At 42.6% G+C, this 22533-nt stretch overlaps 1 protein-coding gene across 1 annotated transcript in view; it reads left to right on the forward strand.

Annotated features, from left to right (window-relative positions):
- Positions 1–19787, forward strand: part of HTRA1 (HtrA serine peptidase 1) — a 79244-nt gene extending 59457 nt beyond the window's left edge. The window contains exons 4-9 of the mRNA XM_038758604.1: positions 4090–4284; positions 6653–6685; positions 15638–15752; positions 16266–16323; positions 17541–17636; positions 19065–19787. Of these exons, the coding sequence (XP_038614532.1) occupies positions 4090–4284; positions 6653–6685; positions 15638–15752; positions 16266–16323; positions 17541–17636; positions 19065–19233 (666 nt within the window). The 3' untranslated portion in view covers positions 19234–19787. The remainder of the gene's footprint in view (positions 1–4089; positions 4285–6652; positions 6686–15637; positions 15753–16265; positions 16324–17540; positions 17637–19064) is intronic.
- Positions 19788–22533: the final 2746 nt, after the last annotated feature.

The raw sequence follows: 22533 nt of genomic DNA on the forward strand, positions 1-22533 counted from the left end.
TCAGTAGGAAAATCAGCTTGGATTTTAGACTATCCATAGGGCTTGATTGTTTATAAAAGCAACATAAATTCTTCTTTCAGGCAGTTTCCCTTTTCTTCACACTCTAATTCAGGAGTTTCTTAAGGGAACTTTCTCCTCGGTTGTAAGCTCAGGTCAGGTTTTACTTATCACTAGCCTTCATTTTTTTTAACTCAAGTGTGGCTCACTCACCTCAAAATCAAGATTTGGACATTGTTATCTTTGGGATTGACAGTGGTGCCCAATTCCTAATTGAACTGCTAAGTACTACAGAGGAGAGCTGTGATGTAGGTTGTCCATTTAGCTATTTAATTCATTTGTAGACATTGGAAATGAGTAATATTATCAAAGAAAAACTCACCCTGCAGATGTTGTCTTTAGCTCTCTGAATCGTAAAACAAAAATCAGTGAAACCCCTATTTTTTGAAATTCATACCAGAACTTTATTTAAATCGGAAATGACAAAATCTAATAATTTCCCTCAACTCTTTTAGATTTTAAGCTCCTCCACTAGATTGTAAGATTCTTGTAGGCAGGGATTCTGTCTTCCAACTCTACTGCACTCTCCAAGCATTTAGTACAGTGTTCTGCATACAGTAAATCCTCGATAAATGCCATTGATTGTTTGAGTGATTGATTGATTTTTTTTCTTTAACCCCCAGGCATTAATTTTCTAAATACCGCTTCGTCTTTTACTTTATGTAACACAGTTAATTTTGATATAGCCAGGACCCTGGGGTGTTGTCATTTCCTCTTGTCTTCAGAACAGACCAGCAAGTCTTTTGGAATGCCTGTGAAAAATGTTTTCCTGCAAAAATATTTTTGACCATGTTTGATGAATGGCATAGTTTGAAAAGATCCCTAGCAATAATGCTGGCTAGATCCTACTAGTGTGTGAGCTACTCTGAGAGCATTTTACTTTTGAGAGGTGCATTAACTCTTTCATGCCAAGGAGTCTTTAAGATGAATTACTTCCCTTTTACCCCAGGCAGAACGTTCCAGAAGATTTGACTACATGAGCCAGCCAGCAGTGGTGGTAATAGTAGTAGTAGTTGTTATAGTAGTAGTGGTACTAATTAATCAATCTATCATGTTTATTGAATGCTTTCTGTGTGCAGAGCTCTGTACTAAGCACTTGGGAGAGTACGCTATAACAGACGCTTCCCCCACCCACAATGAGCTTACAGTCTAGAGACGAGTTTAGGAAGTAGCCATATTTATTGAACACCTACTTGGTGTGGTGCACTGTACTAAGCTCTTGAGAAGTTCAGAATAAAGAAGTGACGTTCTCTGTCCACAAGGAGCTTCCACTTTTAACAACTTCTCGCTCCCAATGTATCATATGTGTGTTCTAGTCAAGGTTTCATTTTGATCATTTCCGATTTATAATGTACTCTGTTCTTAAATCCTTGCATCTCTGGCTCATTTGTCATGGATGGTTTGAGCAGAGATTGATAACTGGCTGGGGACCACTTTTACTATATGTGATTCAGGTCAAACTCAGCTGTTGGAAAAGGTTGCTAATAATATTGTGCTCTAGCGACATCTTGACCTAAGTTTTTTCTCCACTTCCTTGGACGAAAGGGTTTAACCATCAAGTTACTGGGGGTTTGTACTCAACCAGAACCCCTGTATGTTACTCTTGTTTTATTTAAATCTTTAATGATCTACAACTAACTGTGCAAACCCTGTCCAGAAAACCCTCTGTAATAGTTCCTCAGGCTCCATTCTCTGCAGCTTCACAAAACTGAGACTGTTGAATGTATTTAGTGAGAATAAGGAGGAAAATTGAAAATACATGAGGTTTCCTGTGTCATTAAAGGCCCTGAGAAAGTGCAGTCCAAATGTTGGCAAATCTTCCTGAATTTCAGAGCGCTATTCTCTACTCAGTTATGTAGACCATAACCTTAGTGTTTCAGCAGTCCCCTGAGATCCACTAATAATTACTATGCAGGATGGGTTTCCTTCTTTTTAAAAGCTGCCTCTGAGTGTCTCTGAGTAAACAAAAGGGGTATGGAGCTGTTGGGAAACAAAGAGCAAGTGTTTGGCCAGCCCGCCAGTTCAGTTCAGTTCAGCAGAAAAACTTCCTTTTCTTTTAGGAAATAAGTCCTTGAGCCTAAGTCTGTTCCGATCAAACAGTGCCTTGACAGGGTGTCTGTCAGGTAACCTGTCTGTCTTTTCAGCCAGTCTCTCCACCCTGGGTAGTAAGCACCTCTCCATCAGCAGAAAACACAGTTGACAATTAAGAAGGTATTGAGTATGAGGAATCCGGAGAAGACTGAGTGGCCCTGCATTGTGATTTCATTTGAATCCCCTTTTTATCCCACTTGTTTTTTTTATTTTCCCTCCAACCAAAAATATGAAGTAACTGTGCAGATACCAGCAGGATGAAGTAACCGGTTGGTTAATGAGCATCCGGCCACCATCATAACAGCCCCAGAGGAGTGATTTCCCTCTTTCCTGTGCAGGCAAAGAGATTCAACCACTTTTTCTCTCCTTCATCTTCTGAAAGGCTCAAGGCAATTAAACTCCAAGCCTGCCCCAAGTCCTGAATCCCCGGTCCTGAACATACAGTAGTTTTCCCCATAAGACTTCCCAGAAAGACTTGGGTAGGCCGTGCATATTTCCAACCTTCCAGCAAAGACCAGTACTGACCCTTAACCCACTGTTACTGGTGGATGCAGTCAGCCCTTGGCAGTAGTCACTGGCAGGACTCCACCGTAAATATACAGCTTTAAGAAACCTCTGGAGTGCCTTTGAACCCTGATGATCTCCAAGAACGCTCTGGACTGTGAAGGGAATGTGATTTGATTGCATTTCTGAGCCGCAGACAGAACCCAGAGCACAGCTAAACCCTTTAGGAATTGGGGCCTTTGGAAATCTGAACCTGGAATTTGCTCAGCCTCCTTTCGAAGAATGAGCAGTGACCTGACATAACTGAAGCCTCAGAAGCCTGTTCATAATGATTGTGGTATACTTTGTGCCAAGCCCTGGGGTAGGTACTATACAACCAGATCAGACAAATTACTCACAATCTAAGCCAGAGGGAGAAAAGTTACTTAATCCCTATTTTACAGATGATGAAATCTAGGCAGCTTGGCTTTCAATCCCTCCTTCCACCCTTCTCCATCTTCTATTTCATTTGTATAGCTCTGGGTAGGTTATGTTCCCACCTGTATGCTACCCATCTAGACTGACTCATATTCTGGCCTGGAAATCATTCTTCCTGCTTTCATTGCTCCACCTTATCTGGAGGAGAAAGATGGGCCAGAGGAAACTCTAGAAGTCTCTCCCAGATCCAATGGTACTACCATAAGCCACCATTCTGCCTCTTACTAAATTTCCTCAGCATTGTGGAATTCTCGAACATCTGGTGGTCCAGGTGAAGGAAGCACCTCTGGTTTTTGGAAAATTCCCACCCTAAGGAATGCTGAGAGAGTTGACACCCAGGGCAGGACTGACTGAAGAGCAACAAAAACTGAAACAACTTGGGAAATGTATTTATCTCAGGATGGGAGAAACAGTTGCAAATCACATTCGGGCAGCTTTGCTCTCTTACCTCGATTTTAGAATATTGTGTTGAATCCAGTCAGCTTCGGAACTGCCATTCTGGGCATCTGGAGATTTCATGTCTGATGCTTACATCACCAAGCTATTTTTCTTCCCGGCAAGAAATGAAATACATTTTCCTTTGCCTTACTTGATCCTGATCTCCCCTTGTCCTGAAATAAACATGACAAGTGTGTTTTAATTGCTTCAAGATGCTCTCTAGAAACAGAAACACACTAGGGCCTGAAGATATTTTCCTTGGTGGGAAAAATACAAATATCTACGTGTTTTATAAGTGCATATGATTTATTGGGTGTGGTTTGTGGAAAAGGAAGTGTTATCTCTGTTAAAAAAAAAAATGAAAAACTACAGCACTTGTCACAAAGTCCCAGAGTGGCAGACGAGTGTCGTACCGCCTCCTTGTTTTCAGCTTGGACATTTGGTAACATCTCCATTTGTAGATCTCATTTATAAGGGAAATCTGGAGGACTTGCTTTTTATGAACGTTGGATCTTTCCCCAGGGGAAGCTGCCTGTCCTCCTGCTCGGCCGGTCTGCAGAACTGAGGCCTGGGGAATTTGTTGTTGCAATTGGAAGTCCATTTTCACTCCAAAACACAGTGACTACTGGGATCGTGAGTACCACCCAACGTGGAGGGAAGGAACTGGGCCTTCGGAACTCGGACATGGACTATATCCAGACGGATGCCATTATCAATGTGAGTCATCTGCTGCGCCTTTGGCTTTGCACTCTTTCTGAGTTTCTTCTCATTACATGGAAATGGATTTGGCATGGCAGTTCTGCTGAAGGAAAGGGAAAGATTGCGGCATAGAGGCGGATAACCTTGTTTAGACCATTATAGTCCGTCAGTCAGCACCTCTGAGGATAAATGTGTGCTCCGATAGTCGTCTACAGGAAAAAGGAATAGCTTTCGATCAAACAATCGTATTTATTAAATGCTTTCTGTGTGCAGAGCACTGCACTAAGTGCTTGGGAGAGTACAATATAACAGACATTCCCTTCCCAGAACAGGCTTACAGTCTAAAGGGGGAAACAGACATTAATATGAATAAATTACAGATATGTACATAAGTACCCTGGGGCTGAGGGGGTGTGAATAACGGAAGGAAATCCAAATGCAGCAGTGATGAAGAGGGAGTGGGAGAAGAGGAAATAGGGGCTTAATCAGGGAAATGAGGAGATGTCCCTTCAATATGGCTTTGAAGGTGGGGAGAGTAATTGTCTGTCAGATACGAAGAGAAACCAGAGGCTGGTTGTGGGTGAAATGTTGGCAGTGAGAGATGAGATTGAGGTACAGTGAGTAGATTGGCATTAGAGGAGTGAAGTGTGGTCTGGGTTGTAGTAAAGTATTGTTTATTATACTGTCACAAACGCTTAGTACAGTGCTCTGCACAGAGTAAGTGCTCAATAAATAGGGTTGAATGAATGAATGAAGAGTAGCAAGGTGAGGGAGGAGGGGAATCGTCTGCATAGTAGTTGTTGAAGCCTTGGGAGTGAATGAGTTCTCAAAGGTAGTGTCTAGATGGAGACTAGAAGGAACCCCAGAACTAAACCTTGAGGTAAGTCCACATCACGGGGTGGGAGGCAGGGGAGGAGGAGCCCATGAAAGAGACTAAGAATGGAGCGGCCCAAGAGATAAGAGGAGAACCAGAAGATGGCATCAGGGAAGCCAAAGTCGGATAATGTTATCAGGGGAAGGAGACGGTTGACAGTGGTAGGGACCGTCTCTATATGTTGCTGACTTGTACTTCCCAAGCGCTTAGTACAGTGCTCTGCACACAGTAAGCGCTCAATAAATACAATTGAATGAATGAAACAATGAATGAATGAAGGCAGCTGAGAGGTCAAGGAGAATTAGGAGGGAGTAGAGGCCATGGGATTTGGAAAGAAGGAGATCATTGGTGACTTCTGAGACGGTGGTTTCTATGGCGTGAAGGGGATGGAAGCCAGACTGGAGGGGGTCAAGAACCCGAAGTTGAAGGTTGTCCTTTTTTTTATAGTAATTTTGTAGCCCACTTGTCCTATCTTGTGACTTAAAGACCTCACCAGCAGATCAAGGATGATGTTTCTGAAACGTTCTGGAAGGCGTAAAAGAATAACCTAATAGATCATAATCTCTTACAGGAGTTTGGCTGCTTTCCCCTCCAGTTGAGCTCTGTTCTTTCAACATAATACTCTCCATATGACATTAAATTACTAGTATTTTCCACAATGTAAAAATTGTTTTCTACAAGAGTGCTTTACCTCAGATACCATACCATGCTTTTTTTTTTTTTTGGAAATGCAAATTTCCATATCGGGGCAATCCATAAGGAAGAACAGCTATCTATACTCCTGCACTTACATCAGATGGAGGCTGACATCAAAGCTGATGCGTGAAATAAAAATAAGAAAAGGCTGGTTAATGCCGGTGGAAGTGGATGGATTTTTTTTTAAATAGTGTTCTTTCGATATTAACTAGAAAAATGTCAGATAAATGTGGTATAAAAATTGTAAGCTTCCTGTAGTTTTAGAAAGTCGGAGTGAATAGGTTGTTTTCCAGCATTCAAGGGTTGAACTTCTTGGCATTAAGGAACTTTTTTTAAACAAAAATTCATGAAATAAAGCATGTCAAGAGCTTACATTACACAGCCCACAGCTTACGTTATACTATTTTCCTCCAAAAGGTTAGACTGTTTATTAAGTAGCAGAGTTCAGAAGAGACCCTTTACTGAAGCAGAGGAATGTCTGAATCAAGGGGCCATATTTTAGGATACTCAAAGTGGGTTGGGGCCAGTTTTCCATGAGGGTGGGGTGATGTGTCCAGGAGTAGAGGGAGGAAAATGGCCAGAAAGGGAAACTGAATGGAGATTGGGAAGATGAGACGTACCACCAACCACCTGGCCACCTGACCCCAGGCCCCTTCTTCATTTTATGGAATAGGAAAAGTCCATATTAACATTAAGTAAATGAACTCAATATTTGGCTTTTAGGATTCTAAGACTCAAAATGCTTGGAGATATTCTGTTGGTGCATGCAGACTAATGTGAAGAAATAATCTATTGTTTTGTCTTGTTTAATTTCAGTATGGAAACTCAGGAGGCCCTTTAGTAAACCTGGTGAGCATTTTCAATTCTTCTCTCAATTTTACATTGTGCTTCTGTTGTTTCCCCAGAAATGAAATTTATTAAATCTTTATCAATAATATTTATAATACCCACAGTATATTTATAAATGTTGTAAGATTTGCAAATGTTACAATATTTATACTATTTAATTATTAAATATTTATTTGGTTGTTTGGTTTTGCGACACCTTGCTTTCTCACTGTTCACACCGATTTTTAAATGTGTGAAATTCCCATTTCCCCTCCCAAATGCCAAATATTATGCTTACAAGGATTTTTTTAATATTCCACATTTTAAAGTGACCCCATGATTCATTTTGCCAAAGATTTGCTAAGTACAGTCTACTTTGGGACCTGAGGTATTTTGATTTTTAATGAGGATGTCAGACCCAATACTTATACTATTTAATTATTAAATATTTATTTGTTTGTTTAGTTTTGCAGGCACCTTGCTTTCTCACTGTTCACACAGATTATTAAATGAGTGAAATTCCCATTTCCCCCGCCAAATGCCAAATATTATGCTTACAAGGATTTTTTAAATACTCCGCATTTTAAAGTGATCCCATGACTTATTGTGCCAAAGATTTGCTAAGTACAGCTTACTTTGGGACCTGAGGTATTTTGATTTTTAATGAGGATGTCAGACCCAATATTTATACTATTTAATTATTAAATATTTGTTTGTTTAGTTTTGCAGGCACCTTGCTTTCTTACTGTTCACACAGATTATTAAATGAGTGAAATTCCCATTTCCCCCACCAAATGCCAAATATTATGCTTACAAGGATTTTTTAAATACTCCGCATTTTAAAGTGATCCCATGACTTATTGTGCCAAAGATTTGCTAAGTACAGCTTCCTTTGGGACCTGAGGTATTTTGGTTTTTAATGAAGATGTCAGACACAGAGTGACTTAAGCGGAATGTAACTTCGAGTGCTTCAACTGAGATCTAGTAGACCCAAAGGGACAATCACACTTGGAGACCAGAAGCCTTTAGGTTGGAAATTACCTTCCTTAGGGCAAGGTGGAACCCAGTTAGTGGGTTAGTAGGTGCTAAGCAATTTCTGTTTGCCACTGCTATCTTTGCCTAAATTAGATCTAGAGTATGACAAAAGACCATATCAATGGTAGTGATAAAGTAAATGTGGAATTCAGGGAATATTTCCCAGAGTGCAGTGTTTAACCATATTCACTTAACTGTACAAAAGTACAATGTAATAAAATTGTGAGTAAAACCAAGTACGAATAATAAATACATTTGCGGAAGGTATTGCTTTTATAATATCCTCGCATTGGGCACTCAGAGTAGTTTGCAGAAATTGCGGTAGATTCTTCTGGGGACTGAACTACTCCCTGGAAACAGAAACACTTTAATAATGGATATGCAGGACTAGAGCCTTACTGGGTAGCTTGCCATCTTGTATTACAATCAGTTCTCCGATAATATGGGGGTTATGTGCTTGAAGAGCCTCACGTTAAGGAAAGCTTGCATGTGGATGACCATTTTTTCCAAATGCCCATTTCGGTAAGATACACATCCCATAATTTCCCGTGTTGGATCAAGAATGCAAAGGGAAAGCGTGCGTTAATGGGAGGACTGACTGTACTTACCTTTTTCTGCACAAGATTACATTGTAAGAAAATGCTTGCCTCCCCAATTAGTCAAGGCACAAATGCATTCCCAGGCCACAAGGAGCTAGCTCTCTAATGGGGAGATAATCATAAAAATATTGACCACTTGAGTAGTCGGAATATATATGTGCAAAAAGTACAACCAAATGAAACTGTTGAGGATGGGTATAAATAGTGTTAGAGATGGTGTATGGGTTTATGTGACTCAACATTACGGGAAGACTTGGAGGAGGAGGTGGGACTGTAGGAGGGTTTTGAATGTGGGGGGATCTGTGTTGTGAGAAGCTGTGTGTGAAAAGCACCGTGGCCTAGTGGTAAGTGCACAGGCTTGGGAGTCATACGATGTTGGTTCTAATCCCGGCTCTGTCACTTGTCTGCTGTGTATCCTTGAGCAAGTCACTTAACTATTCTGTGCCCCAGTTACCTCATCTGTAAAATGGGGATTAAGACTGTGAGCCCCATGTGGGACAACCTAATTACCTTGTATTTACCCCAGTGCTTAGAACAGTGCTTGGCACATAGTAAGCATTTAACAAATACCATCATTATTTTTATCATTATTGTTATTATTATTGTAGAGAAGCAGCGTGGCTCAGTGGAAAGAGCCCGGGCTTTGGAGTCAGAAGTCATGGGTTCAAATCCCGGCTCCGCCAATTGTCAGCTGGGTGACTTTGGGCAAGTCACTTCATTTCTCTGTGCCTCAGTTCCCTCATCTGTAAAATGGGGATTAAGACTGTGAGCCCCACGTGGGACAACCTGATCACCTTGTATCCCCCCCAGTGCTTAGAACAGTGCTTTGCACATAGTAAGCGCTTAATCAATCAATCGTATTTATCGAGTGCTTACTGTGTGCAGAGCACTGTACTAAGCGCTTGGGAAGTACAAGTTGGCAACATATAGAGACAGTCCCTACCCAACATTGGGCTTAACAAGTACCATTATTATTATTATTATTATTATTATTATTATTATTATTTCTATTATTATGTCAGATTTGGGGCAAGGGGAGGGAGTGTTCTGAAGTGGGGTGACTCTGTGAGCAAAATAGAGGCCATGAGAGTTGAGTACTGCTAAAAGTTTGGATTGGAAGCAATGAAGAGAGGAATTGGGGAATAGCAGGTGGAGACAGTAGAAAGTTAATATAGGGCGAGTTGGATGAGAGTCTTTTCTTTTTTAAGGGTATTTCTTATTAAGTGCCAGGCACCATACTAAGCGTTGGGGTAGATACAAGGTAATCTGGTTAGACATAGTCCATGTAATAATAATAATAATAATAATGGCATTTATTAAGCGCTTAATAAGTGCAAAGCACATAGAGCTGGGGAGGTTACAGGATCAGGTTGTCCCACAGGGGGCTCACAGTCTTAATCCCCATTTTACAGTTGAGAAACTGAGGCACAGAGAAGTGAAGTGACTTGCCCAAAGTCACACAGCTGACAATTGGCAGAGCCGGGATTTGAACCCGTGACCTCTGACTCCAAAGCCCATGCTCTTTCCACTGAGGCACGCTGCTTCTATGTGCAAAGCACTGTTCTAAGTACTGGGGAGGTTACACAGTGATCCGGTTGTCCCCCCACGGGGCTCACAGTCTTAAGCCCCATTTTACAGATAAGGTAACTGAGGCATTGAGAAGTTAAGTAACTTGCCCAAGGTCACACAGCAGACAAGTGTGCAGAGGAGAGCGTGGCCTAGTGGACAGAGCACAGGCTGGAGTCAGAAGGACCTGGGTTCTAGTCCCAACTCTATCACTAATAATAATAATGGTATTTGTTAAGCGCTTACTATGTGCAAGGCACTGTTCTAAGTGCTTGGGAAGGTTACAAGGTGATCAGGTTGTCCCTCGGGGGGCTCACGGTTTTAATCCCCATTTTCCAGATGAGGTAACTGAGGCCCAGAGAAGTGAAAAGACTTGCCCAAAGTCACACAGCTGACAGTTGGCGGAGTCAGGATTTGAACCCATGACCTCTGACTCCCAAGCCAGGGCTCTTTCCACTGAGTCACGCTGCTTCTCCTACAGACGCACTTGTCTGCAGTGTGCCTTGGGCAAATCATTTAAATTCTCTGTGCCTCAGTTACCTCATCTGTGAAATGGGGATTACAACTGTGAACCCCTTGTGGGACATGGATTCTGTCCAATTTTACATCTACCTCAGCATTTAGAACAGTGCCTGACACATGGTAAGTGCTTAACAAATACCATAAAGGTAAAAATAAACAGTTGTGGAGCTGGAATTAGAACCCAGGTCCTTCTGACTCTCAGACCCACGGTCTATTGACTAGGTCATGCTGCTTCTTCTCAAGTCCTGAAGCCCTTTGGGAGAAATTCTTGTTCATTGTGAAAGAACACAAGAAACTGGTGCAGAGCTTTTAGGAGAGGGGAGGCGTAGACCGAGTGATGCTTCAGGAAGATGATTCACGCGGCTTTATAGAGTGTAGATTGGAGAAAGAGAGGAGAAGCAGGGTGATCATCAAGGTGACAGTTACAATAATAGAACCAGTTTATGCTCAAAGTTTATACCAAAGTGATAGCTGGATGGAGAGCAAGGGGAATGTATATCTTGGAGATGTTGTGTAGGCGTTAGATTGAAAATGAGAATTGAAAGACAGAAGTTGAAGACGATGCTGAGGTTACAGGTTTCTGGGAAAGGGAGGTGGTGGTGTGGTTGGCTGGGTTATAAAAATGAGGAGGCGAGCTGAGTTTGGTAGGAGTCTCTTGAATAAAAACAATGGTCTGGCCTCGGTTCTGAGGTGTGGGTGGGGGCTGAGGCGTGAGACACGTGGCAGATTTAGAATGCACATGAGAAGTAGCATGGTGTAGTGCATAGAGCACACAGTTAGAGCTCAATAAATACCACTGATTGATTGATTGATTCAGTTCTTTGAAGTTGTGTATTGCGGCAGCGAAGGAGAAACACTTGGTGAAAATGCTGCAGCAACCAGCCCCAATCCTCATATGTAATAATAGTTGTAATAATAATAATAATACTAATGGTATTTGAGCCAGGCACTGTTCTAAGCACTGGGGTGGATACAGGCAAATTGGGCTAGACACAGTCTCTGTCCCACATGGGGCTCACAGTCTTAAACCCCATTTTACAGATGAGATAACTGAGGCACAGAGAAATCAAGTGACTTGCCCAAGGTCACACAACAGACAAGTGGCGGCGCTGGAATTAGAACTCAGGGCCTTATGACTCTCAGGCCCAAATCTCCATCCACTAGGCCATGCTGCTTCCTCATGCTGCTGTACTAAGCACTTGGGAGGATACAACATAACAGAGTTGGTAGACACTATCCCTGCTCACAAGGAGCTTACAGTCTACAGGGCAAGACAGACATTCAGATAGGTTATGGATAGGGATGTCCTTGTGGTCATCTGTTGCCATCCATTTGCCATCCATTGCTTCTTATTTCTTTGGTGTAATTGGTTCATGCCAGCTCTTCCATGAGCTGATAGGCCACTTTTTCTCAGTGGAGTTCCTCTCCTTGATCCAGGCTTGATGTGGAGTATGCATGGTTCCCAGCTGCCGTTTGTCCTCACTATAATTTTCTTTGAGGCAAGACAAGAAGAACAGCATGGCTTTGTGGATAGAGTACGGGCTTCGGTGTCAGAAGGACTTGGGTTCTAAATCCTGCTCCCCCACTTGTCTGGTATGTGAACTTGGCTTCTCTGTGCTTCAGTTACCTCATCTTTCTCCACGTGGGAGACTAACCCGATTAGCTTGTGTCTACTGCAGTGCAGTACAGTACAGTGCCTGCATATAATAATAATAGTAATAATGATGACATTTATTAAGCGCTTACTACGTGCAAAGCACTGTTCTAAGCACTGGGGGGTATACAAGGTGATCAGGTTGTCCCACGGGGGGCTCAAAGTCTTAATCCCCGTTTTACAGATGAAGTAACTGAGGCACAGAAAAGTTAAGTGACTTGCCCAAAGTCACCCAGCTGACAATTGGCGGAGCTGGGGTTTGAACCCATGACCTCTGACTCCAAAGCCCTTGCTCTTTCCACTGAGCCATGCTGCTTCTCTAAGCGCTTAACAAATACCATTAAAAAAAAAGAACATCAGCAGATGTGTTGTGTGCAACATCAATAAATACTGACCGTATGGTCTCAAGTAGGAGGTAAGAATATAGGAGGAGACAAGAGCCTTATTTATTCTTTTGACTAGTTTGTGGTGTTTGATAGCCAAAACCAAAGCTTACACATTGAGCTTCTTTGGAGGTAGCTTAGAAGGCGATGGGGTGATAATACCAGTTCAAGTACATAGTCACAAGAAGATGGATATTTCTCTCATAGAATATGTAACCATGGCTGGCATTCGGCCTATCATGTCACCTTACAGTGACATAATCTATTAGTTGCCCGGGATGGCAGAGCAATTTCTATCCATGTGGTTTTGATGCCAGCTGGTACACAGTGTTGGAAATAGCCAGCTGTTGGGTCCCACACGTATTAAGAAGATGTGAGTGCTATTTGTGGTTACTTAATCTATACCATGTTTATTTAAGGTTCTGGGCCTGGCCTCAAAATCACAACCCACTCTGGCATTAGTGACACCTAGAATAATAAGCATATCATTCCCCGGGCAAGTCTGGATGGCACCAAGTTCCCAAAGGAACACTCCTTATCATCAAAAGAGTGAATCATAATTAGTGTATTTGCACTAATGATGGTAGCGAGTTGCGACTGCCTTAAATCCAGTCATGGTACTATTAACTGATCTTTGCTTCCTCGGGATTGGGCTGAATGTGTTGACCAGTGATGTCCTGATTGTGAGAAATAAATGCGTAAAAGCATGTATAGCAATAATTTTCTTTATCTCGCTAAGAAAAACCTATCCCGCCTGCAGACATTCTTGAAGTGGTTTGCCAGTTGAGTAAAAAAAAAAAACATATCCAGATCCATCTTCCTCTGAGCTAGATTTGTTAGGCCGTCTGGTTATCTCTGTGGCAGAGGCCCTAATAGCTCGAGATCACCATTGTCAGACAGGGGACAAACACTCCAGGATGCAAGAATGAGAGAGTCTTCCTTGGTTTAGGTCCACTGAAGTGGGTGACCGCTTGGTCAAACTGTCTGGCTGAAGTGAGTGATTTTGGGGTTTTTTAGGGATCATTTTCTCTCCCTTCCCTGGATTAGGGACAGCTGCATTATTTCTGAAATGAGCTGCAATGGAAATTATTTAGGAAGTGCGAAAGAGAGTTCTGGGAGCTGTGAGTCAGTCATCAGAGTTCTAGTGGCCACAGGTGCAGAGCCCTCTGTTTACATTTTAAGCACGGATCTCATGAAGAGCATTGTGTTTAAACAGGATCACCACTCTGACTTACTTGAACGAATGAATGGGCTTTGCTTGTCTGAGCTCCTGGTTCTCCCAAGGGTCAGGCATACAGCTGGGGAGAAAGGGGTGTTAGGGTGAGGGTCTTGAAACAGCTGGGAATTTGGGGGAATTGTAGATGTGGAGGGACACACGCAAATCCGAGTGGGTTTTGGGGGAAGAACTTAAGCAAAGCAACCTTGTGCTTTTAGTGTTCTGCCTACATTAAGTGCTCAATAAATATCATTGATTGCTTGATTACTTGCCCTTGTAAATGGGAAAGGCAGGTGGGAGCACAACAGCTTGGAAGGAATAATAATAATGATAATAATTGTGGTGTTTGTTGAGTACTTCCGGGCACTGCACTAAGCGCTGGGATGGACAGAAACAAATCGAGTTGGGAACAGTCCCTGTCTCACGGGAGGCTCGCAATCTCAATCCCCGTTTTACAGATGCATTAACCAAGACACAGAGAAGTGAACTGACTTGTCCAAGGTCACACAGCATACAAGTGGCAGAATCGGGATTAGAACCCATGACCTTCATGCTGAATACACACTCCTCCTCCAAGGTGAAAACCACTGACTGCCCAGAACCAGTCTGGGGCAAGTTGGCAACTTCTGCCGATACTACTGTCCCGCTCCGTCCCGCTCCCGTTAGCCATGGAGAGGGCGGATGGCCGGAGAGGAGGGAACTGTGGTGGTGACGAATGAAACCGCTTCTACTCCTCCCTCTGTCTCTGCTGCCGCTGCCGCCATCGGCCTCCCTATTCTGCCCTCTCCCTGGCTGGTCCCCCAGTTTAGGAGCCCTGATTCATCAGTCAATCACTTGTATTTATTGAGCGCTTACCGCATGCAGAGCCCTGTACTAAGTGTATAGGAGAGTGCAATTCAACAAAGGTGGTAGAATAGATCCCCTGGTCACAATGGTGTAGTGAATAGAGCACAGGAAAGCTGTGAGTTTGTGGGAGGTGGGGGGTGGAGTTGGGTGCTACTTGCCTTAGGCGCCTGAAGTTGTAAAGTTAGGTCTGATGTTTTAAACCCAAGACAAGGTGTAAATTCTGAGATGGCGGAAGTGTCATTTGTTATTAAAATGTCATTTATTTAAGGTTCTGGGCCTGGCCTCAAAATCACAACCCACTCTGGCATTAGTGACACCTAGAATAATGAGCATATCATTATGCTCATTACTCATAGTGTCGTAAGTTGAAGCCTTCCTGTAGTTGCTTGTCCACTTTCTTTATCTGTATGAGACACACCGTATGTGTTATTGCAGTCCGTTGTAGTCCAGCTATGAGCTCTGTGGCAGAGTAAGGGACAGTTGTCCCTCTCAGAAGCAGTTCCTTAATGGTCAGTTGCCTAACAGCAAGACTCATAAGTAAACTGTTAGAAAAAAAACATGAGGAGAATGAAAGGGTTCAAAAAAATACCACAGCATTACTTTACGGTGATTGAGCATGAAGTAGATTTTGCTTGCAAAAGTAGGAGGAATTGTGGTCGAAACACGAGGTCATCTGGAAATGCCTCGTGTTTCAAATGTGTGTGTGATTTCTACAACACTGTTTTCAGTATATCAGGATAAAGCCCCCTGAAAGCAGCACTATAGCATCAGAATTGTGCACGTTGACCATCAAACAGGTAGTTTGGTGGAGGGGATTGGAACAAATTCCCTTATTTCTCACTGAAACAATAGTTGGCCAGTGCTGACTTTGCTAATGGCAAACCTTCTTACCCCTCTGTCAGCACTGTCCTTTATTCTGTCTGTGCTCTTTGGCTTACACAGCTCCATTTTGAATCCTGGCTTAGGGCTTGGGCCTAGAATTACTCTCCACCTCACAGTCCCTCACAGTTATTGAGAAGCTGCTTATTTGTTACCTAGCAGGGTACAGCCTGTGTTTCCACTGGAGAATTGGAGACTAGTTTGGGACAGTTTTGCTTTTTTGCTTGCCGTCTGAGATTGGTCTTTAGCCGCCCACTCTTCTTTTTGCTTCAGGATGGTGAAGTGATCGGAATCAACACTCTGAAGGTCACTGCCGGAATCTCCTTTGCTATCCCGTCCGATAAAATTAAGAAGTTTCTCACTGAATCCCACGACAGGCAATCCAAAGGTACTTTTCCGACAAGAAGGGCACTGTGGGTGTTTTTTTAGCAAAATGCAGAGTATTCAACCATGTTTTTAATTAAAAAGTGGTCAGTCACTCGGTGGTATTTATTGAGCGCTTACTAATGGCATTTAGTGCACTGTACGAAGCGCTTAGGAAAGTATAATGCAACAGAGTTGGTAGACACATTCCCTGCCCACAACGAGTTTACAGTCTAGAAGGGGAGACGGGCATTAATATAAATAATTGATAATATATGATTTATTGATACATACATAAGTGCCATGGGGCTGAGAGTAGGGTGAATACCAAATGCCCAAAGGAAACAGATCCAAGAGCGTAGATGACCCAGAGCGAGGGGGAGCCAGGGAAATGAGGGTTTAAACAGGGAAGGCCTCTTGGAGGAGATGTGACATTATTAGCACAGTGCTAAGCATTCAGTAGGGTGCTTTGCACGCAGTAAGCGCTCAATAATTACGATTGAATTGACTTCAAATTTGCCTTTTGCATTCACAACAGGAAAAGCTATTACTAAGAAGAAGTACATTGGCATTCGAATGATGTCTCTGACTTCCAGGTAAGTTGGTGGTAGCACCTAGTGGAAACTGACAATATTTAATCTAAGACCCTCAGTGGACCAGTTGCAAAGACCACTCCCTCCATTCCGGGGACAGCTCTCCGAAAGTGGACCCGGCTGGTCAAATGGGTGATTCTGGTTTCCGATTTGAAGTTTCACCAGCATGAGCTAGACGTGTTGGTACTCACGGGCAGATGGCTAAAAACGGGGAAACTTTGGTCACATTTGATTTTGCTCAGGTTTCCAGGCACTTTCTTCTGTTAAACAACATTCTGGGTGGCGTGCTGAGGCAGAGACTCCGTCTTTAATCCATTACCTCTGCTGTCAGTCATCCTGGTAAAATATTCAGTTTAAACCAAAAACAGGCAAAACCCCCTCCCTTCCCCTCCCCTTCATCCCTTAGGCCAGGAGAATTCTGGCTTTCACTTGCCAGAGTGAGAGTGGAAGATCCATGCCAACCCCACTGTAAAAGGAGTTTTGCTAGAAATCCAGGATCAGTGTTGCGTGTTTGATTTTTTTTTTTTAATATCACAACAGTCTGACATTTTCTCTCCTCCTCTCCTTAATTTTTTGTGGTGAAGTTTCAGAAATGGGATCATTGTATTCAAAGAGTGTCAGAAATCTCATTGTAATAACTGGCGGTTCTCTGGCTCGGCCTTGGTAACCAGAGGCATGGCTGTAGCTGCCTTGAATAAAAGGCAGGTTTGTGTAGGTGGAGGCAAATTGAAAGTCCCTTCTGAGGATTTAAAGGGATTCTGCCACAAGCTGAACTGTGTGGGCGACCTTGTATGTCAGCAGCAAAGCGGTTTTCTGCTGCGTACTTTTGCTTTGGAATAAAATTCCACCACGAGGAAAAGAAATCACTGATTCAGATAACAATAATAATAATAATAATGGAATTTGTTAAGCACTTACTATGTGCCAAGCACTGTTCTAAGCCCTGGGGTAGATACAAGGTAATCAGGTTGTCCCACGTGGGGCTCACAGTCTTAATCCCCACTTTACAGATGAGGGAACTGAGGCACAGAGAAGATAATTCCCAGTACAGTTCAATTCCATTTTTCATAGTGCACTTTCTTAAAAAGTGTTAACAAGAATGTCTGTAATACCTTTTTTTCTAAGCCTTTGCCTGATATCTTGTCAGAAAGGTGAAATTGTCTTCTAAAGTTTCATGGTAATAGTCAAGATTCTTGGTGCTTCCCTCCCCAACTCTATAGTAAAGCTAAGGAACTTAAGGATCGCCATCGAGACTTCCCTGACGTGATCTCAGGAGCCTACATCATTGAAGTGATTCCAGACACCCCGGCTGAAGCGTAAGTTAGAAAAAAATTAAAAATTTCCAATGTTGTTCTGGGATAGGACATTACTGTCAGCTCAGGTTAACAGAACCAAACCATAGGTATTGAACATGAATGGTGCTGATTTTTTTGAACTTGTTTTGAACTGATTTTTTTGAACTTTTTTTTGAACTTGTATACTTGAACATGGCCAAGTATAGCACAGGCTGACTTAGGACAAGCATTTATCTGAAGTTTCCTCTGACTTCCTCTGACTTTTCTACTTGCCTATTAAGAAGGCATACGTGGTGGAAAAAGAGTAAATTTCAGAATCTCTGGATGGAACTGAGAAGATTCATTTTAAAGATTAACTTGTAGAGACATGCCCCATACCACCAACATCTTGTTCTCTATCTAGTAGTAGCCATGGTAGTATTTTATCAGCCGCCTACTAAGAGTATACAATTGGAAATTAGACCTGGTCCCTGTAACATCTGTGTTATAGAGAAGCAGCGTGGTTTAGTGGAAAGAGCACGGGCTTGGGCGTCAGAGGTCGTAGTTTCTAATCCCGGCTCCGCCTCTTATCAGCTGTGTGACTTTGGGCAAGTCACTTAACTTCTCTGGGCCTCAGGTACTTCATCTGTAAAATGGGGATTAAGACTGTGAGCCCCATGTGGAACAACCTGATGACCTTTTATCTACCCCAGCACTTAGAACAGTGTTCGGCACATAGTAAGCGCTTAACAAATACCAGCATTATTATTATTATTATTATAATTATTATAAAACTATCATGGAGTGACACTTTGGTCCTCAATCATGGCCTGACCCCTGTATCAGTCATGACTTTCATTTTTTTTTTTGTTGTATGTGCCAGGCACTGTACTAAGTGCTAGGGTAAATACAAGCATATCAGATTGGACACAATCCATTTCCACAGTGGATTCACAGTCTCAATCCCCATTTTACAAATGAGGTAACTGAGGTACAGAGAAATAAAGTGACTTGCCCAAGGCCACACAGCCGACAAGTGGAGGAGCCTGGATTAGAGCCCATGACCTTCTGAGTCCCAAGCCCGTGCTCTAGCAACTATACCATGCTGGTAGTTTTAGTGTATGCCCAGTTCACTGTAAGAAGTTTTCACTACTAGTTTTGGGTAGTACAGTTTTGGGGATTTAAGGAGGTTCCTTTGAAAATGCAAGTCGATCCGGTTAGAACACGTGATCTCGGGAGAAAGGAAGGGATCTTTACATGCAGCATTTAAAATAAGGGTCAAAGGGGCGTGAACTATAACAAGACTTTTCCTTAATGTTGTGTTCATCCAGGGTACAGGTGATTTGAGTGCGCTGCTTTTATTCAACTTCTCAAGAAATAAGAAATTTCAATTCTGTCTTCCATTATGGACAAATGAACTGTGAACTAGGAGTGCAACAACGGAATTCTGTTTTGCTTTTTATGTTTCAGTGGAGGCCTGAAGGAAAACGATGTGATAATTAGCATCAATGGACAATCTGTGGTCACAGCCAGTGACGTCAGTGATGTTATTAAAAAGGAAAGTACCCTCAACATGGTTGTCCGCAGAGGGAATGAAGACATTATGATCACAGTGGTTCCTGAAGAAATTGATCCTTAGGAAGAAACCTGAGCCGGATTTCTTGTTTTCTTCGAAGGAATGAACAATAGACTGCTTAAAAAGACTCTGTGCTGGTACAGGAAACAGACTTTTGACCAACATTTTGCTTCTTCAGCAAAACAGCACTGGCCAACAAAGTAATTTGTAATAGATTTAAGGCAAACCAAATGTAATGTTACAGATACTCAGGCAATAATTCTTTCCTTCTGTTGTTTTTTTTTTTATGTATGCAGCGTATTCTTTACTGCCAACTTCAACCTTTACTGCTCTGACTGTCCACAATTGTTTCTCTCTGTTGCTGAATCTTCATCTTAGTCCAGCAAGTCAGATGGATAAAATATAAACACAAGACCAACTGGATGCCAGAATGAGGAATTGGGAGAGCTTTGATTTCAAACAGAAACACCACCGAAAGTGAGATGGACCGATCGAGATCATGAGTGGGCTAGTGCTGGCTTGCAAAGCAAACCGAAAGTAGCCTTTTTTCAGAATTCATGCAAACTTGGGAGCACTCTGACCTTTTTGTTAGTGCTATTAAAATACTTCTATATACATCTTGTTCCGGTCTCATTAATTTCCTTTCACATAAACAGCCAGTAAATTCCTTTGGAAATGATTACTTTGCTCTCATTTCCTTAATGAACATATATACATATGGAGCCGAACTCTCAGGATTGCATGAAAGAGGTCTGTTGCTCTAGCGTCTAAGGTTGCATATGTAATTCAACGCTTTAGGGTCAGGGCATAAGATTTTCTATTGATTGAAAGTTGGTGAGCTTCAACTAGAATGCAGCAGGCTCCTCTTCAGAGGGAAAAATTAGGCTTTCTCTGATAGGGTGACAGAAGTGATCTTCAGAGACTGAAAGCCAATCTATAAATAATAATAATGGTATTTGTTAAGCACTTACTATGTGCCAAGTACTGTTCTCAGCGCTGGCAGGGGGGCCATACAAAATCAGGTTGTCCATGTGGGGCTCACAGTCTTAATCCCCATTTTACAGATGAGGGAACTGAGGCACAGAGAAATTAAGTGGCTTGCCCAAAGTCTCACAGCTGACAAGTGGTGGAGCCAGAGTTGGAACCCATGACCTCTGACTCCAAAGCCCGTGCTCTTTCCACTGAGCCATGCTGTCACCCCGTGACCAGACTGGTGGCGTTCAGAATTGAGAGAAGAAGCAGTTCTCCTGGTAATCCTAATCTCCTTTGATAATAATGATGGTATCTGTTAAGCGCTTACTAGGTGTCAAGCATTTTTCTAAGCGCTTAATCCCCAGTTTGCAGATTCATTCATCCAGTCATATTTATTGAGCACTTATGTGCAGAGCACTGTACTAAGTGCTTAATAATTATGGTGTTTAAGTGTTTGCTATGTGCCAAACACTGTTCTAAGCGCTGGGGTAGATACAAGATAATCAGGTTGTCTCCTGTGCGGCTCACGGTCTTAATCCCCATTTTACAGATGAGGTAACTGAGGTACAGAGAAGTAAAGTGGCTTGCCCAAGGTCACACAGCAGACCAGTGGCGGAGCTGGGATTAAAACCCACATCCTCTGACATCCAAGCCTGTGCTCTTGTCACTAAGCCACTCTGCTTCTCAAGTAGTTCGAGGTTCAAGTAGTATTTTGTACACTTCAGCAAGAAGTTATTCAAACCTGAATTAAGGTGGCCAAGTTCAAATCCAAGGGAAAGAGGGTTGGTTCTGTCAAGCGCCAAATGTTAAAAGTGGTCTATCAACTCCATCTCAAGAATCCAGAAGAAGGTGAATACCAGAATGTCCTGGCTTTGTTCTTCCGTGGAAGTAAATTTCCTTGGCTGTAGTTCTTGCTATGCCTGGTGAAATTCCTTGTTGGACCACAATGTAGCTATTTTCTTGGAAGTGAAGCCTTGCTAGAATGATCCTGAATCATGTCCAGAAAACTATGGAGAAGGACCTAGAAGAATGACTCCAATCAGTCGGTCACATTTAGTGAGTGATTGCCGCGTTGCAAAGTGCTGTACTAACTGCTTGGGAGAGTAACAATAGAAGCAGCAAGAAAAACCCCTGTCCACAGGGAGTTTATAATCTATGGGGGAGCCAGATTGACATAATTTACAAATAAGAGAAATGTTAAAATCAATCAACCATATTTATTGAACACTTGCTGTTTGCTGAATACTGTACTAAGTGCTTGGGAGAGTACAGTATTGAAGAGTTGGCAGGTACATTCCCTGACCATAATGGCCATATAATATAGATGGCCATATAATATAGAAAACTAAATGAGTGCCAAAGTGTTAAGGCAGTGATAAGGGACGGTGTGACCTAGGGTAAAGAAAAAATTAGAGAAAACCACCTGGAGTAGGTAGGATTTCAGAAGGATTTGGAAATGGGACATCTGTGGTTTGGCAGACTTGAATGGGGAGGGAAGTTTCAGGAAAGAAGGCGGCTGTGAGCAAGGGGTCAGAGACAGAACCATGGTACCCTGACGAGGTGATCTTGGGAAGAATGGAGATTGTGAACTGGGGTGTAATAAGAAAACGAAAGGAGCTAAAGGAGTGCTTAAAGGCAGTGGTCAGCAGTTTTTGCTTGAGTGGAGAGTTGTGTGCAAAATTATGTTTTAGGAAGATGATCTAAGGAGAAGAATGAAGTGTGGATAGGAGAAGAGTGAAGTGTGAATTGGAAAGGGGGAAGGTTGGGGCAGGGAGACCAGAGAAGAAGCTGATGCAGTAGCAAAGCCAGAATACAATGATCACACAAAGCTGAATACAATGATCACCTGGACCAGGGTGGTGGCTGTTTGGATGGAGACAGAAGGGCAGATGTGGGAAATGTTTTGGAGGAAAAAATGAGAAAGTGCAGCAACGGACTGGATGTGAGAGGTGGATGCAACCAGTAAATCAAGAATAACACCTAAGTTGTGGGCTTTGAAAATGGAGGGTGATGGTGTGGTCAACCTTGATGGGAAATTCACGTGGAGGATTTAGGACATAATGAGCTTGAGATGCCAGCTGGACATCCATAGAATGTTGTGCAGAACAAGAGGAAATGTGAGGCTGCAGAGAGATGGAGATCAATGAGATAGACTTGGAAGACATCTGCATAGAAGTGGTAGCTGAAGTCATGGGAGGGAAATGTCTAGCTGAAGATATGGGTATAAAGAATCAGATCAGAGCCTGAGAGACACCCAATATTAGGGGGTGAGATATAGAAGAAGGACCAGTGAGACTGAGAAAATACTGCCAGAGAGGTAAGAGAAAAACCAGAAGAAAACAGAAACCAAGATGAGACAGGATTACCAGAAAGAGGGAGGGATTCATAAGG

This window comes from Tachyglossus aculeatus, chromosome 16 (assembly GCF_015852505.1).
Source record: "Tachyglossus aculeatus isolate mTacAcu1 chromosome 16, mTacAcu1.pri, whole genome shotgun sequence".
In the NCBI taxonomy this organism is placed as follows: domain Eukaryota; kingdom Metazoa; phylum Chordata; class Mammalia; order Monotremata; family Tachyglossidae; genus Tachyglossus; species Tachyglossus aculeatus.